Genomic DNA, 16378 nt, shown 5'->3' with positions numbered 1-16378 from the left:
AACGAGTATTCAACTATGCCTAATGGTTCTAGGTCCAATAGTTTTTTTTAACAGGATAAAATAGACAAATGAAGAATGCGAAATTTGAATCGGATGGCGTACCTTACTTTTCATGAAAGCAATTTGAAAATTAAATGAAATGAAAAATGCATACGCAGTGTTTTCGGCATATGAATGTTAGGATTTCCTTGATAATCCCGCCAGACGATATCACCTTTCAATTGCTGCAATCAATTTAGCTTGGTGAAACAGTTGCTTACACCTGAAAACAGATACAGAAAAGAAAAAAAAAAAAAGTTAAAATGATGTTGTAAAAATGCTTAAACCTTCCTACAACAAAAAATTTTGTAATGAATACTAAAAAATAATATATCGTCTTAATAAGCAACCAGCATAATAACACAGACGTCGTTAACCTGGTATTATTCTGGCTGTCAGAGATACCTAAGAGCCGAAATCACAGCATCCTGCTGAAATGCAGTAGACTTATTCCAAATCAAGTGACTTTTCATTCCGTAGAGAACATATCTACATCAGCTAACGAATGAAATATAAATGGAAACAAGTTCAACTGTTCCGGAAAATTTTAACAACATATTCATCATATTTAGTGAAAAAATACGTAAACTGACGCAGAAAGTGTTCTTAGTATTTACTGCCCTGAACGAGCAAGTAGTCCATTCAATTCCATTAAAACGGTGAACAATCATAAAAACCTGCCAATTGCCCCGTCATTATGTTCTGTAGAGTTACGAATAGTTAACCCCCTTTTCGCTATGGATACTTTTGCAGTTATTGTGATCAGTATTCCATTGAGATGGCAAGTTAACCACATTTTCTGTCCAAATTATAACGAACTGTTAGTTGGAACCATTTAACAGAAACTATTGACTTCATCAAAAAAAAAAAAATCATCTCATAAAGGCTTCGGACAACAGAAACCAAATCATCCTTTTAATACGAATGTATCACCCTAAGTAGTCCTCCTCCTATTTCACATGAAATCAAACACTTGTACAAAGCATAGCATGTGTATATTAATGCAGTAAACATCCCGAATACTCGAACATTCCTACAACAGGAATGTCGGAGACGACATGCCAACTCCGTGGAATTTACAACACAATCACTGAACCTTTACATGATAAGCAGCACCCAATAAAGCAATAATTGTCAGTGATTTATTAATATGGTATGTTTTCCGTACAGTCTACATTATAATTCAAGATTTTTTTTTTATTAATCATTACCAAGCATCAGAAAAGCAGGGTTTCAGATCAGTGAGCCAAAAGAACCCGCAACAGTGTGACTGTACAACATCATATATATATATATATATATCAAATGAACATCGATGATAATGCCATTATTCGATACAATGGAAATGAAGTATTTTGCTTTAAACTTTATCTCAGATACTAATTTGTGCAACGGAACTTACAAGAATTTCCAGTAAAATGAAAATTTTTGGTACATATCTACATCCTTTCTTTCACCTCTAATTTAATTTGGAATGAGACAAATTTAGTATTATAGTGTAGAGCTACATATTTAGTGGAACTTTATATTAATAAGAGGGTTCAACTGGCAAACATTGAACATTTTGTTGTTTTATATTATTAAACAAGCATCTGTAATACAAAAATAAAAATACATTTAATCTATGTTATCCTATACATTATTATAATGAAAAGGAGACAATGAAAACGAGAATGATTCATCTCTAATAACCAATTTATAAAAGAAATGATGGTAGGCAAACATGAATTTATATCGAAAAGATACTCTTGTCTAAAACACGTTTATTAAAAAATAATGTCCAAGAAATGAAAGGCTCAAACAACGTGCAACGACTGATAAAATATAAATTATTGTTGAAATCGGTCTGAAATTAGAGGTGTTAAGTGAAAACGGATGTACTTTTCATGCATAGCAAGAGCGAACATTATTTACAAAACTCCATAACCAAAAAATATAGCTCCTTCATCTTTGTAAAAGTTTTCGCAAGCAAAATTTATATATATATATATATATTATATTGAGATTCAATATGCAAACATAACCGACAATGTTGGTGAAAGTAAGATTAATTAAGGCCAATCAACCCTGAAGGCTAGCCACTTTATTTGAAAAACAATGCTCTCATTAGACTTAATATTTTACACTAAATATTACACTTCTAGTGGTGATTAAGTATCAACAACAACACCAGGTTGTTCAATTCCTAGCTGTGAATCGATCAACCGAATTTTCGCTCTTTCCGACACACCTGCCAAAACAGTTAATACACGCACACATATGCTATTCAACAGAACGCTTGTCGCAAAAACTCCGCCAACTGCAGAACACAAACGTATAAGCATTTGCAGCAGTGAGCTATAATGAAAAAATACATAACACTATATTACGCCTGTTAATGTAACTGTGGGTATTTTAAAGTTAATGAATTCAAAGAATCTACAGAAATCTTGCTATGGAATACCAGCAGAATAAAACATAAAAAAGGGAAAATGAATTCTGTATTGTTTCAGATATGATGAAAGACTTACGATTGAATACGCCTAACTTCAATAACTGTTGCCGCAAATTCATAATGAATAACGATAGCTGCATGCTTATGCACGTCTTTTTTTGGTGTTTTTTTCTGTAAAAGTATATTTGACTAATGAGTAGAAAAAAGAAACTGCGAAAACATAAATTCATTGAATACTGCCACAGCAAACCACTTCAACCTCATATACAAAAAAGACCTGGGACCTTTGAATAAAAAGTTATGACTCGGAAGATATTTAAAAAAAAGAATACCGTAAATGCAATCAAACAACATATTATTGAAATCGAGATTCAAATTTTAAATAAATCAATTCAAAAACGAATTGATAGAAATCTGTTCCACAAAAATGTTTTTAAGTAATTTAAAGTAATTTAAAATTACTCTTGTAAAGTCAAACCATGAATGTCACGGAATATTGATATGTAAGTGTAGAGCCACCAAAAAGACCACTATGATATATTCTTGTAGGCACAACCTTCAAAAAATAACGAAATTCGTCTATACCTGAAAGGACACTAGCACAAAATTGATAGGTTCTACTACTTTAGAAAGAAGAAATATGTAAGGCATAAATGACTACATTGATAAGCATTAAAACTTATTTTTTAAGTAGCTTATAAAAAACAAATATTGAAAAAGAAATAACTCATAAAACAGAACCGACCTGCTGCATAAAATAAGCTTAAACCTTACCTGTTTCAGAAATCTGCTCTATTCCTGCTAGAGGAGTCACAAGACCATATATGGTGGGACCAAAATTGAAGCGCTCAATTCGATGAGAAAGATTACCAGCTAGAAAGAAAAAACTGCATTTGTTGGTAGCTATTAGTTATTTAAGAATCACAATCTACCATTCAAAGCAGCTCGTTGATGTTATTGATGTATCCGTTTGATGAAAATTATCATTAATAACTTTAATATCACTTAGCCACATAAACAAGGCAATAATGAGTTCTCATAATGGATATTTTTGTATCAGCAAATAACAAACTACAATAGTTAATTTAAACGATGCAGAAAAACATAGTAACATACTTCCGAATTTACACCATATAAAAAACTTACGGTTGGAAACTCCACCAAAATGAGCAAAAATGCCATCGACGCCTAGTCCTTTACCAGTGCTAACAACAAAACTATCACCTTTGACTTTGTTGACACGCATACGACCATGTATCCGGCAAGCAGTGCCTTCATTCTTTTCTGAGTTACCTATAACCGATAAAACATTTATAATTAAAAATTTTTTTCTCAAAACGTCCTTCTGCAAGAAAAAAAAAAAGGTGCAATGTATTCGTGCTACACTTTTCACCTTTTCCAAAGAAATAGTAAATAAAACAAGAGACTTTTTTAATTCCTATTTTAACTCTATTCAATACTAAAATCAAATTCTTAACCAAAAACGAAGCCGTTATTATTCTTTAACTTTTTTTGCTTTTTTGAAGTTTGATCAAATAAGGCTTACTTGCAACAACATGAAATACGTTAAATCCGTTTCCAATTAATATCAACATCCCACCGTCCATGGACTCCTTTGGGTTTTTCTTCTTCTCCAACTGTATCGCATGCGCTTCTTCTCGTTGCTTTGTTTCTGCTTCATTTTTCAAACCCTCCTCCACTTGTCCGCTGATAAAAGTCATCTACAGAATCCCAACAATGTTCAGTAAACAAATATTGTAAAAATGACAATAATTAATTTACGAGTTGATTACATCAACGGGGCGAGACCTTTTTTCTTAAAGTCCAACTGTGTCATTCTCAAAACAAATAGAATTACTTCATCAAGACTCTTAAACAAAGTGGTTCCTTCTTTGGTACGATGCTGCACTTTCTTCAGTTCATTCCAATACATTGCTTCTTTCTCCGTAAATTCGAAGCGGGTTGGATCATGTTTGAATTCATTCATAGAACTGAATTCGTGTGACGTAGTACCCGTGAGATGTGCCATCAAATTCGTGCAAGGAGTTGCAACTATCATATCCAATTCCAATTCAGGATGCCTGAACATGAGAAGAAAAGGTATCCAAACTATTTCTGAATTTTATCCAACAGCGCATAACAGCATGAACAGAAATATTACAGTTACAATGAAAAGAAATCTACTTACTCACTGAAAGCTGTGTCCACTGAGAATCTATAATAATGTCCTTCGTCACCGTAAAAATAATTTCGTAACTCGCCAAAGACTAATGCTGCGATGATGAGGAATGATAAACTTGCAACTGTAAAACTAGTGTTACGTAGGAGTAATCAAACGAAAAAGTCAACGATACATAAACAACAAGCCCCTGCTCGAATTTTTCTTAACTAAGCTAAAATTAAGGTCCTGCAACAGAATGTGACCAAAATTAGCATTAAAATGCTTCTAATAAAAAAAGGTTGCGCATGAAGCAATACCAAACATAAAAAACATAACACTCTGAAAATATTTGAATGTGCACATCTTGCCGTCCAATCGACCAATCAATTTCTAAGCTAAGATTTAGTTTGTCGATTTTATTTCATTTGCTAACCAATCTAAAAAACGTCGATATCGCCACATATCAAATTAATTTTTGGAAGTAACTAAATAAACTATTCTTTGAAAACTCCATACATGCATTTTTCTAGCCACATGGAAGTGAGAAAGTAATCAGAAATGGTAGGTAATTTTGAAAGTAACTCACGGAATCCACCAGCAGCTCGCTTCTCCTCACTAACTTCATCCACTGTCTTGTTAAAAGCATCGAAATCTCGGACAACTTCCTGAACCGTTGGACGTCTATGGCGAATTGTTGTATTCGATGACAGCAATGACATACTCACATCCATTTTAAAAGTAACTCAATCGCCAGCGATCTTCCGAAGTTGTTTTGATGATATCCCAATATGAAAGCCAGTGTGTTCTATGGAGAATGTGTAAGACTATAACGAGAATGGAGATAAAAGAAGTGTATCGAGATGCAAGAGATAGAAGAGACAACGAAACATGGAAATTACATAAATTTATTCTTGGTAAGTCGGTTCTAGACCGGCAGTATTTTTTGTGAGCGGTTGTGGAGGATCTAGGTACGTGGTGTCAACAACAACATTATTTGTGGTGAGACGAGTTAACAAGGCGATCTGTCTGCTCTTCAACTCTAAAATAGAGTTGTGGTGATACGCAGCGTGCAGTGTATACAAACTGCAACATTATAGGCTCACAGTGTTATCAGTTCGCCATTATAAAACGGCTATGATTATATTACGTATTCAGGTAAATTACTGGTAAGAATACACGTAAGTTGCTGTGAAGTGTAATGTTTTCCATTATGAAGTAAAGAAGAGTGTGAAGTTTGCGCGATAAACTACAGAGTGAGCCTTAAGTAATGACGGTTTCAAAACAAGGGCAAAATTTTAACGCTACTTCAGGTAGTTGTTGACGGTTGCATTGTACAAAGACGTAATAAAGTAGAACAATTTGATTTGGATTTATTTAAACATACAGTACTGCCAAGACACTTCAGTGACACGATAACATGGATATTACATTTGGAAAAATTAGTTAAACATTAAACATCTAGAAATTAATCACTTTAGAATCGATTCCTTTTTTATTTTTTTAAAATAACATTATATGTTAGAATGAAACCTGATTAGAAGCTAAATGGAGTTGTTTTTACTTCGCTGATAAACATAAAAACCATAAAATATTCGGTCAAATTAAAATTCTGGTTACTACAAAATTTAAGGCTTCACAGTCCCAAATCTGAACATTTCACATCCTTATTCTTTTATTGAGTAGGTTACTCAGCTTTTAAACGTATTGTTCAGTTATCAGTCTAAAAATAGCGCTTACTAGCTGAGAAAGTCCTTTGTTTTCATCGTGCGGTAACTGACTTCTTTTTTACGGCTTTAATAACTTTTAACAAAAAATGTTCAATTCTTGGCGTGGCAATTTCATCGATCCATTGAAATTTGCGATGTAAATAATCAATATGTGGCTTCATGTAAGGGCCCCAATCAGGTACAATATTAACCAGCCATTCCAATTCGCTGAATGAGCGTATCGAATGTACAAGTGTTTGAGCTACTTGAGCTGTTTGATCTGTTTCTGTCGAAAATAATAGTTTACGCTCTATCAGTGGCATATCAGCGATTTCCTTCCAAAATAATGCTCGGAATTTCTTGTTATACAGTAGTGTGAACTCATTCTGTAATAATTTTCATCATTAATTTCAAAAAAAAAAAAAAAAAGAAATGGAAATCAGCAGTACAAAAGCAATCGATAAAAGGAGATGGAGCAATTACATGTAGTTGACTAGAATCATTGAAGTGTCATTAGGAAATAACTACTCATATATTAGAAAGAATATTTCCTCTTATTAGGAGGTGCGCAATTTTTGCAAAAATCTCACGGAAACATCAAAACAATCGCAGTTATTGTGTCAATATCTCCACCTATTATGCATGTAGCTATTCCTGAAAGTTGCATTTATTTTGAACTAGGAATTTAAAATAAGAGCAGTTCTTTAAGATATAAGTGAAGGGGAATCATTTTGTTATATTATTAGTAGTATAGGATTGTATTATCTCTCTGTGATGACGTTGTGTAAATTATCTTTTTGAATTTCCGTTCAACATTCTTTTTAAATTCAAACATTGAAAATACGACATCGGTTCTGTATCATAATTAAGAATCTGTATCGTAATGTGCGATATCCAGACGATAAATTTCTTCTAGAAAACGTCTAATTGTATCGACTACTCACTGTTAAAATATCTGTGTCTTCTCCATACCTTTATTGCTATGAATTGTCGCCTCAGATTAAGATGCTTAGTTATATTTCTCCTGAAGTAAAAATGTCTTTTCTGATCATTCGGAGGAAAAATAAATTTACAGCGGGAAAGGAACGGTCGTATTTTCTCTCTTTCCCAACGTAATACGTCAAGAAACAGCTGGGAGGATTCCCGACTGTGATGAATCTAACATATTAAAATCCCATCTCATATCCATTTTTTCAAATCTTAAATCAATGTCTCTAAAATATTTGTAAATTAGATTCATGAATACCTACAAATTAGACCTAAGATATTCCTTAACAATTTAGCAAAAAGCTAACATGGAATATATGATATTCAATAACTAGCGAATAAGAAACATGTCCGTAACATCATGAATGGATACATTTCATTATTGGGAGTATGAAACATTGCCACTTCAAAGTACAATTTGTGTAATTTCATTTCTTCGTGAAAAGTCATGTCACTTAAAAAGGTGGAATTTCATAAAGTTACCTGCAGCATAGCAGTATAAACAGCTGCATTTCGTGTTGCAATGATCTGACTTGCAACTTTCTTGAGAATATGTTCATTGCGTACACATGTCGCCAGTTGTATTGTGGTCGTCCATTTACCGCTGAACTGCTTTAAACCATTTTCAACCACATCATGTCCATCTTTGGTACCTTGAGTGAATAAATGATGGCAAATAGCAGTCATTTGCGAGTAGTGGTCACCTTTTGTCAAACCACCCGATTTTAACCATTGCTGTACCTAGCAAAAAATTTAATCTCTGCTAGGTGAACTTTGGAGTTATACTGGCATTATGGAATTAGCAAATTAATGAAACGATATTAATTTTCCTCAAGTCTCGAGAGAAGGAATTTAAAATGATGATGCTTTTTACTGCTAAAGTGACCTTGTGTTCTGGATCACATGTTGACAAATTCACCGCACATCGAAGTTTATAAAACTGGATAAGTCGGTTTGCATCAAGTAACCATAATGCGGCTAACTCAGGTTTTGCCTTCGTATCATCCATTACTTTATTAAGCCATTCAGTGACCTAAATGTTTTCTTTGGCTGAAAAGTGAATAAAAATTTAGTCTGATCTTTGAAACACATTAACCAACTTTACTTTCCGTATGTGACATCAGCTTCGTCATTTTAGATCTTATTAATTTCTATGGAATTAATATATATTATATAAAGGTTATATCTGGACTTCTCTTAGGAATAGTAAAAGCAAATTGTTGATTGAACTTCCGCGAAACATGTCGAAAAAGCGGTATAATGCATCCAGGCCAAATAATAAAAGACCAACATCATTTTCTTTGGTCAAATAGCTGAAATATTTCCCGCGATAATCTTTCCGAACACCGACGAAGATTCGGGAAATATTCACTATGAAAACCCATATGAATGTGTTATATAGTGCTTACCTTAAAATGTACAGGTAGAGTTCGGGAACGCTCGACTGTTTAAGGTAGAATTCGGAATCGAGTATCAATTGTATGCGGGAATATAATGGTATGGATAAATGATTTTCATGTAGCTAAAAAAATTTTTCTTTCATTTCATTACTTTGAGAAATTCTTTTTAGATTTTAGCAAAGTTTTGGGCAATTATCTCCTACCAGTTTTGCTAACATTTTCCAGTTTTCAATATCATAGTTGACACGATATGGATATTTCCAGTTAACATTTGCCAGAAGTGCTGCTGAAGTCTGGTATTTCTTATCCGTGAGCACCACAGTCTTGTTGTGTAGCCAGAATTCTCTTATTGTATCAGCTAAAAATTTACCAACAAAAAATTTATATTTGTATACATTTTTCTTTGTACACAAAAATATACTTTTTTCTTACCAAAAACATTCGTTTTGGAGCTTAGCTGATAACTGAAAGGTATTGACCAGAATTGCTTTTCTCGAACTGATCGCCGATTTTCTTTTATTTTCCGATAATGCCGCTCTTTTTTTCTACTAATAGACTGATCACCATCGACCTGAATTTTTAAGAAATTTTTTGCTCAAAAAACTCTTCTTTCAGTACGGAAACAACCCAGTTTAATAAAACCTACAAATCTGTGGAAGAGACTAACTATCTGTTTGCTTTTAGCTGCTTGCTTCTTCGAATTGGTCCATATATTTTCAATACTACGTTGTTTGTTTACAGACTCAACGTAAAAATATGATTTTTCATTGGCGTTTCCAACTTCAATTTTTTTCGATCTACCTGAAAAAATTTTTATAATGAAAACTCAAAGTTAAGTTCCTTACTTACACACAAAATTGTGAAAGCTAGTGAATAAAATGCATGAGAAGTTACCTGTATCATGATTCTTTATTCTTGATCCAGCGGGAAACTTACCTATCCATTTCTTCATCCTTACTTTTTTAATGGTTTCTTTGGAATACTTTACATTATAATGCCTTGTACTAGCACCTCGTAAATAAGTGACGTAACGATTTTGATCGGATGGTCGTGGGATAAGACGTATACTGCCATAGTCATAATTTCGACTTAAATCAGGTTCACTTCAGAAAATATTCACGACTAATCTTTTCGGAATATTTGGAAAAGAAGTTAACCTAGGTAAAAAAAGAAAATATGAATAGCATTTGTAATAATCATGGAAGTATAATAAAAAGTAAAAGTCATTTTGACTACACAGTATATAAGCAAGCTTGAAATTGATAACATGCAGCATAGTTAGGAGAACGTATAAACTGGAGAAATGAAAACGAAATTTAATATTCCAATAGAAACACAGTTGAACTCTCCTGTCTTTTTGCATTTAATAATGACAGTAAGAACAATTTACGGAAATAAAGATGAATAGTATAAAAGATGGATAGACTAGAAATAGAAAAAAGATCATTCTGAAATTTCTTCAGTTACCTTGCAGGGGCTTCAAAATAACGCATGCTTCTCTTCAAGTTTTATTTACTCACCTCACCAACACTTCAGGCATCCCATCGTTAAGAAGCCACGGTTCAATAACATTTTCAAGCTTCTTGTTTTGCAAGCCATGGTCAGTATATGCAGGCATTGCCTTCCACAGTGCTGATCGTCCAATACTTTTGTAGGCGTTTGTTTTTAAAAATCTGAATACACAGGAAAAATTTTTATAGACCTCACATGATTAGGTAAATTAAGACTATGTTATGGTTTCAAAAACACGTAGATTTACCTCCTAACACCTTCACGGAAGTTATCCTTACCAACCAGATCGCACATCATCTTAACAATAACAGCTCCTTTCGTATATAAATGGTACGGATTGAAAGCATTTTCTACTTCCTCTTCTGTTTTGAAAACTTTTACTAGCGCTACCTTCTCACTTGAAGTCTGCAACAACCTAGTTAAGCAATGGAACACAGTAGAAGTAAGAAAATAGAAATTGTTCTGAAAAAAGTGAGACAGAAGTAAAGATTTAAGTAACCTGTCTTGACAGTAACTGAGAAAGGCGGAGAAAGTATTCGTTAGTGGCTAGAATTGGACGCTGTTTTTTCAGTAAATAATTTACATAGTAGGATGCAAATCCTTCACTTAACCAAAGCTCGGACCAATCATTTATTGTGACCAAATTTCCAAACCTGGTGGTATTAATAAATTGAAATTACTTCATTTATTTATTGAATCAGTGTGAACTTCAAACATTTACCATTGATGAACAAGTTCATGTGTAATAATTTTTTCGATATCATACTGTTCAGCCAGTAAATCCACTGTCATATTTGCGCTACCTCAACGATAATCATCAAATACCATTGATCAAAGTGAAATTTATTTTGAATTTAAAGTGAAATATATGCTTGAATGCAATACTGAACAGTTTCCTATCCATGAATGATCAATATACAATTTCTTTTAAATTTACTTTCGAGCAATGAATCTAGTAAAAATAACTCCTTCTGGAATACAATTAGTCCCCAGTTTTCCATACCGCTAACCGGAAATGAATGAGCAGCCACAAAATCGATTTTTGAAAGAGGATAAGGAACCTGAAAACATATAAAAACTTTTTTTGTATAGATCTAGGCTTTTAAATTAGCATAATCGAATCGATCAAATAATTCATTTCATTTCAGTTTAATTCACCTCGGTCCAAGTTGATTTTTTTTTTTTTTCACACTGATTCATCATTCAGAATTATTTAACATGAGAAACCCTGTCTCTCAGGCGAATGTTTATGTAGCTGTTTATGTAACTACCAACATCAAATTTTACATTAGATTTCTGTCATTTTGATTGCAACTTACAACGAACTCTTTTGCAAGTTGATCAAACATATAAGGAGAAAAGTTTGCAGCAAATTTTGCATAGACGAGATCTTCTGGAAATGTCCATATAGTAAGTGGCACATCATATCCGGTGCTTCTCTCTAAGTTGCTGTATGGACCTTAAATACTTATAACCTATTCAATCTCACTGTTATTTGAGTAATTCAACGTAGTTTTGTTTTTTGGCTCTAAAAATTCCATTTATTATTTAAACACTTGAATAGAAATTTAAATGGAGAATTTATACTGCGTAGCTAAGTGTATGAATTATACAGTTTAAAAGAAACCAAAAGCAAATGCGAGTAAAAACGCTGGAATTGGTGGTGTTTCTCGGAATGTTGTGCGAACAAAAGAATGTCGTTGCTTTTGAATGAAATGAAGTGGTGCCGCATTTGTTAAAACCGTAATCGAAGTTGAATGTAGTATGGTGATATTGTATATAGCCTTTAAAAAAAAGTATATTAAGAAGTTATCTGAGATTTACAACAGAAATTTCTACTTCTATTGTTGTGATTTCAATGACGTTTGAAAATGGTAATCCTGAATACTATCTGAAGCTTTTAAAATTTCACAATAATACACTAAATGTATGCCAAAACCTTCCAAACATTTATGAAATGATTATTTTTTACCAGACTGTGTTCACTAAATTGTTCAATTTTTTGTTATGTACTTGAATTGCAAACATTTACGAATGTTTTGGAAAAATTATTGCAAGCATAATACCTTCCAACTTGGTTCATCCCAACATGGAAAAAAAGTCCTGGCCAATAATGGCTGAAATCTCGTAGTAAAACTGATTATTGGTAAATGATGATTTCTTGGTAACGAATTAACATCCTGAAATATTAAATGACACACTTATAAACTTACACAGTTTAACTAGCATTTAAAATAACGAAAAAAGTAATAATTGGATATTTATTAGAAAATTCTAAAAGGAGGGTGTAATGGATGGATAAACATAATTATTTCCTTTTCATAGATGTGTTATTTATACCGTATCACGTTATTTCAGAGAGAATAAAAAAATTTATCTTTAAATATTGGCATATTTTTATGAAATATGCAAGTACTTCTTACTTGTCTTATACCGCGATAACAGTGCACTCCGCCACTATTGTCTTTGCAAATCTTTGTAACAAACTGCATTTCGAGCATATACCTAAGTAAACAATTTATAATCAATCGTATTTTACTGTCAGGTAGACAGTATTTTCCTTTTAATGTCTCACTTTTTTTTTTCTTTCTCACAAAAATTCTTCTGTATGCTCTTTTAGAGAGTCTTAATACCATTAAAAAAGCGAACCATCCATTTTTCAAAGGTTGTTCGAGTTGAAGTCGAATTACCTTAGCACGATGCTCTCGTTTAAATCTCTCTATCCTAACAACCTTTCCTGAAAGATTACAATAAATGATCTGTTATCTATATTTATGAACCACTGGTGCGATAACTGAATATTTTATATTCAGAAACATGCTGCAAAAAGTGAGCGATAATTCGTAAATTGGTTTTATCAAGATTAGAACAGAAAGAAGACAAACCTTGATGAAGTAAACGTACTCCATCGATATGTACATTTGCTGCTGCATGAAAGGCAACTTCATGGAGTGTTGTAGAATTGACATATGATTTAAGAAGTATCGATATATTGCCAGAAATTTGTTCTTTTGAGACTACGTTCGTAAAATCTAACTGAACACAAACGTATTAATTAGTCTTTATATTATCAGAATTACTGCAAAACGCAATAAGCTAAAGAAGACTAAAATTTGAGAAACTTAAATTTCATGCTACTAGAACAACCTGTGAATAAAACAGTTGAAAGGATTTGCAATAATTCTTAAGAAATACTTTACAAACTATCTGATTTAATTAATTTAAAAGCGTTATTATTCACATTATGCCTATTTATGTTCATTCATCTTAGTATTAGCGGTTTAAAATTCTTTTTATTCTATTACGTAAGATCGTGAAAACTTTAAAAAAAGAATGAAATGAGGTACCTGTAGATCATAATGTTCAGGTTGAAGTGCTCTAGGTAATCTTATCAAAGGTACTTTTCGATGTTTCTGCGCTGTAGCAGAACTCAGAGAGAAATGAAGTGCCCATGGAGTGATAGAATTTGATAAAGGTGGATATACACTCAATAACGTAATATTTTTCATCACCGCCTCTTCGCTGTTCTCCTAATATTTATTTAAAAATTCAGATCAGATAGCACAAATATGGAAAATGTTGTCTTCTACGTTTATTTGATATTTGTAAAAAATCTTTGAAACTTACTTATACTTGAAATCTAATTTATAATAAATGATAATTCTGCTCTTAGCTTAACTAACGGGTAGATTAAAATAAATGTTTAGACGACTGATAATGCCAGCTGTATTCGAGAGGCGGTAATTCAGTCATATTCGTTGTACAATTGCAGTTATTTTTGATAATGAATGTTTGTTGATTAGATAAAACGTTGGGTAATAATAATACCGTATCAACTTTAGAGATGAAAATATGATAATTTATTATACTGAGTTAATGATCGATTTCATTACTCTGTTTAGTCAGTGAAGTTGTTATTTTAAATATTGCTAATTTATGTTATCACGAGAAAATATATTTTACACATAACTAAATACGAATTAGTCTAAGACAGAAAAGGAAAGAATTCAGAAAAAAATTCTGCTTTGCAGAGACAGAGCAAATGGTTTGGAGTCCCGGAGAGCTTAGTTCTGAAAAAAAAATAGTTCATATTCTGATAGACTTACAAAACAGTTACAAAGCGAAGCAAATTAATGAACCGAAAGGAAGAAAAAGGACGGATAGTATATGAATTATTAAACTTTCGATTTTCGAAACTTCTTACACAAGAAATAAGCTAGTCTTAGCTTCAAATAAATATCGATAAATGTAATAAACTGTACCACCTTATGCGCATTCTTCTCCGACTTCGCGACCCATTGCCCTATCAAAAATGCCAAAAGCACGCCAAAAACAAACACTGTCAACATCAGGGAAAGCAGAATACTTTTTCCCAACCAACTCGAACATTTTTTGTTTAGAAATGAATAATGTGATGAAAAGCTGTCCATTGTACCTTAATTTTTCTTTTTGCTGGTTTTATTATTTAAAAGGAACCAAAATTTTGCCTACTCTGAATCTTTTTTGGGTCAGCTTACCTCACAGGAGCTTACCGATCTTGCAGGTCCATTACCCAAGAATTGTCCATAAATAAATGAGGATTTGTATTATGCTATAAAGTAATATTCTTGAAACAAACCTGGGGAGATGATAATTGAACTAGCATCATTAACATTCCACAATTCAGTATCGTCATTTGGTGAGTTTTTCAGCGAGTTTCGCTCACTAATCATTGGTTAGCAAATTTGACACTAAAATCCAGATTTTTTGATGTAAAAAAATGGAGTGATGGGAGTAAGACAAGTAAGTAAGGCAAGGTGAAAATGTTTACAAAGTCTTCAGTGATTTATAACCCAATAAACTGGGTTCTTTTAAACAATATATATTAAAAATAAAAAGAAAAATTTTTTCAGCTTTTTTGTTCAAAGGACAATTCATGAAAATTAAAAATATGGAGCTCATGAAACATTCCTGTTGTAGTTCTTGCAGAATAATCTACGATCTGGTAATATTTTATATCTCAATCATAAATCTTTACAATGCACTATTATCTAAAATCCTTTCAAAGCAGAGCGTTGATCATATCTTTCTGATCACGGTAATTATGACTCCCTTACTCCTCTTTTTTCTCTATGGGAATATCAAATAAAAAATAATGAATGCTGTTGTCCTAGTTTACTAGGGTTTTAACCTTCACATGAGTTGAGAAATAAAGCATATTCGAATAAAGAAATTTAGAAAATATCGTAAGTTTGGCGTGATAATTTAATGATATTTCATAATTTCCACACAATTTAGTGAGTAACAATTATGTCAATGTTTATGTTAGCTGATGTTTTAAAATCTATGAAAAAAGTTCAATTAAACGTATCACATCAATTACTAGTATAATATAATACAACATGAACATAACGCGGTAAAGTAGCGTTGTAAATAAAAATATCACAAAATGATGGAATGATGGAGGAATCAAAATGATCTAAAACAAAGTGTAACTTTAGCAACGTATTGCATGAGAATATAGATGTGCGAAATGTACACAGAATGGTCAAGAAAGCGTTTCAAAAGTTATTCACGGTGGTTTCATTTGTATTTCACTCTGTTTTATTTTTTTAAGGATCCAAGTAAATGATTAAAATGATAATTTTGTAAATGATAGTCAAACTCAAAATATTCAAATAGAAATATCAGAAAAAAGATAAAAACTTGTTTAATATTTTTAATCGTGTGTGAAAGAAGTTTGAGTTGTCAACATTTCAGCGTTTATGCTATACGGTTTAGGAGTTATGGCCTCAATGACCTTTTTGTCATTGCACTTTTTGGAAAGAGCTCATCTGAGGAAGATAATTCACTAAGAAATTAAATTAATCTAAAAATGCGAATTTAATCTATCAGGATGTAGATAAATATCTTTGCTGTTCAAGATTACAAAAAATCTCAAACAAAAATAAAGTCCCTGGAGTACAAACTTCAAAATGTCTCAAAGAAACGAGAAGTATTTTCTTCTGCAAAGCTTGAAATATTTTTCTGCCTAAATTTCTCGTTTTTTTTTTTTTCTAAGTTATATAAATGTTGGTTCTGTTGAAACTGACAAAAAATAAAGGTGTCCGAAAAATATTTATTACACACTAAGTGTTTAGAATAATGCTAATGATCCATT

The 16378-nt window shown here is 32.3% G+C and overlaps 2 protein-coding genes across 2 annotated transcripts; both read right to left on the bottom strand.

The window, feature by feature from the left end:
* Positions 1 to 2189: 2189 nt before the first annotated feature.
* Bm2295 (Uncharacterized protein) lies at positions 2190 to 5365 on the bottom strand (the record flags this gene model as incomplete). The annotated part of the gene is made up of 9 exons (XM_001899077.1): positions 2190 to 2376; positions 2550 to 2644; positions 2952 to 3058; positions 3248 to 3346; positions 3620 to 3766; positions 4020 to 4194; positions 4332 to 4554; positions 4662 to 4776; positions 5221 to 5365. 9 exons carry the CDS (start codon positions 5363 to 5365, stop codon positions 2190 to 2192), a joined length of 1293 nt encoding a protein of 430 aa, XP_001899112.1.
* Positions 5366 to 6393: 1028 nt separating this feature from the next.
* On the bottom strand, positions 6394 to 14951 carry Bm7005 (Uncharacterized protein; the record flags this gene model as incomplete). The annotated part of the gene is made up of 23 exons (XM_043073909.1): positions 6394 to 6726; positions 7811 to 8068; positions 8214 to 8360; positions 8520 to 8640; positions 8737 to 8849; positions 8931 to 9085; positions 9160 to 9298; positions 9395 to 9528; positions 9622 to 9815; positions 10248 to 10400; positions 10487 to 10644; positions 10739 to 10892; positions 10961 to 11042; positions 11177 to 11300; positions 11559 to 11698; positions 11867 to 12023; positions 12306 to 12419; positions 12663 to 12744; positions 12889 to 12976; positions 13125 to 13275; positions 13587 to 13769; positions 14505 to 14674; positions 14858 to 14951. 23 exons carry the CDS (start codon positions 14949 to 14951, stop codon positions 6394 to 6396), a joined length of 3444 nt encoding a protein of 1147 aa, XP_042929843.1.
* Positions 14952 to 16378: the final 1427 nt, after the last annotated feature.

Source organism: Brugia malayi, assembly GCF_000002995.4.
Source record: "Brugia malayi strain FR3 genome assembly, contig: Bm_v4_ChrX_scaffold_001, whole genome shotgun sequence".
Lineage (NCBI taxonomy): Eukaryota > Metazoa > Nematoda > Chromadorea > Rhabditida > Onchocercidae > Brugia > Brugia malayi.
This window is presented reverse-complemented; position numbering and strand designations above follow the sequence as displayed.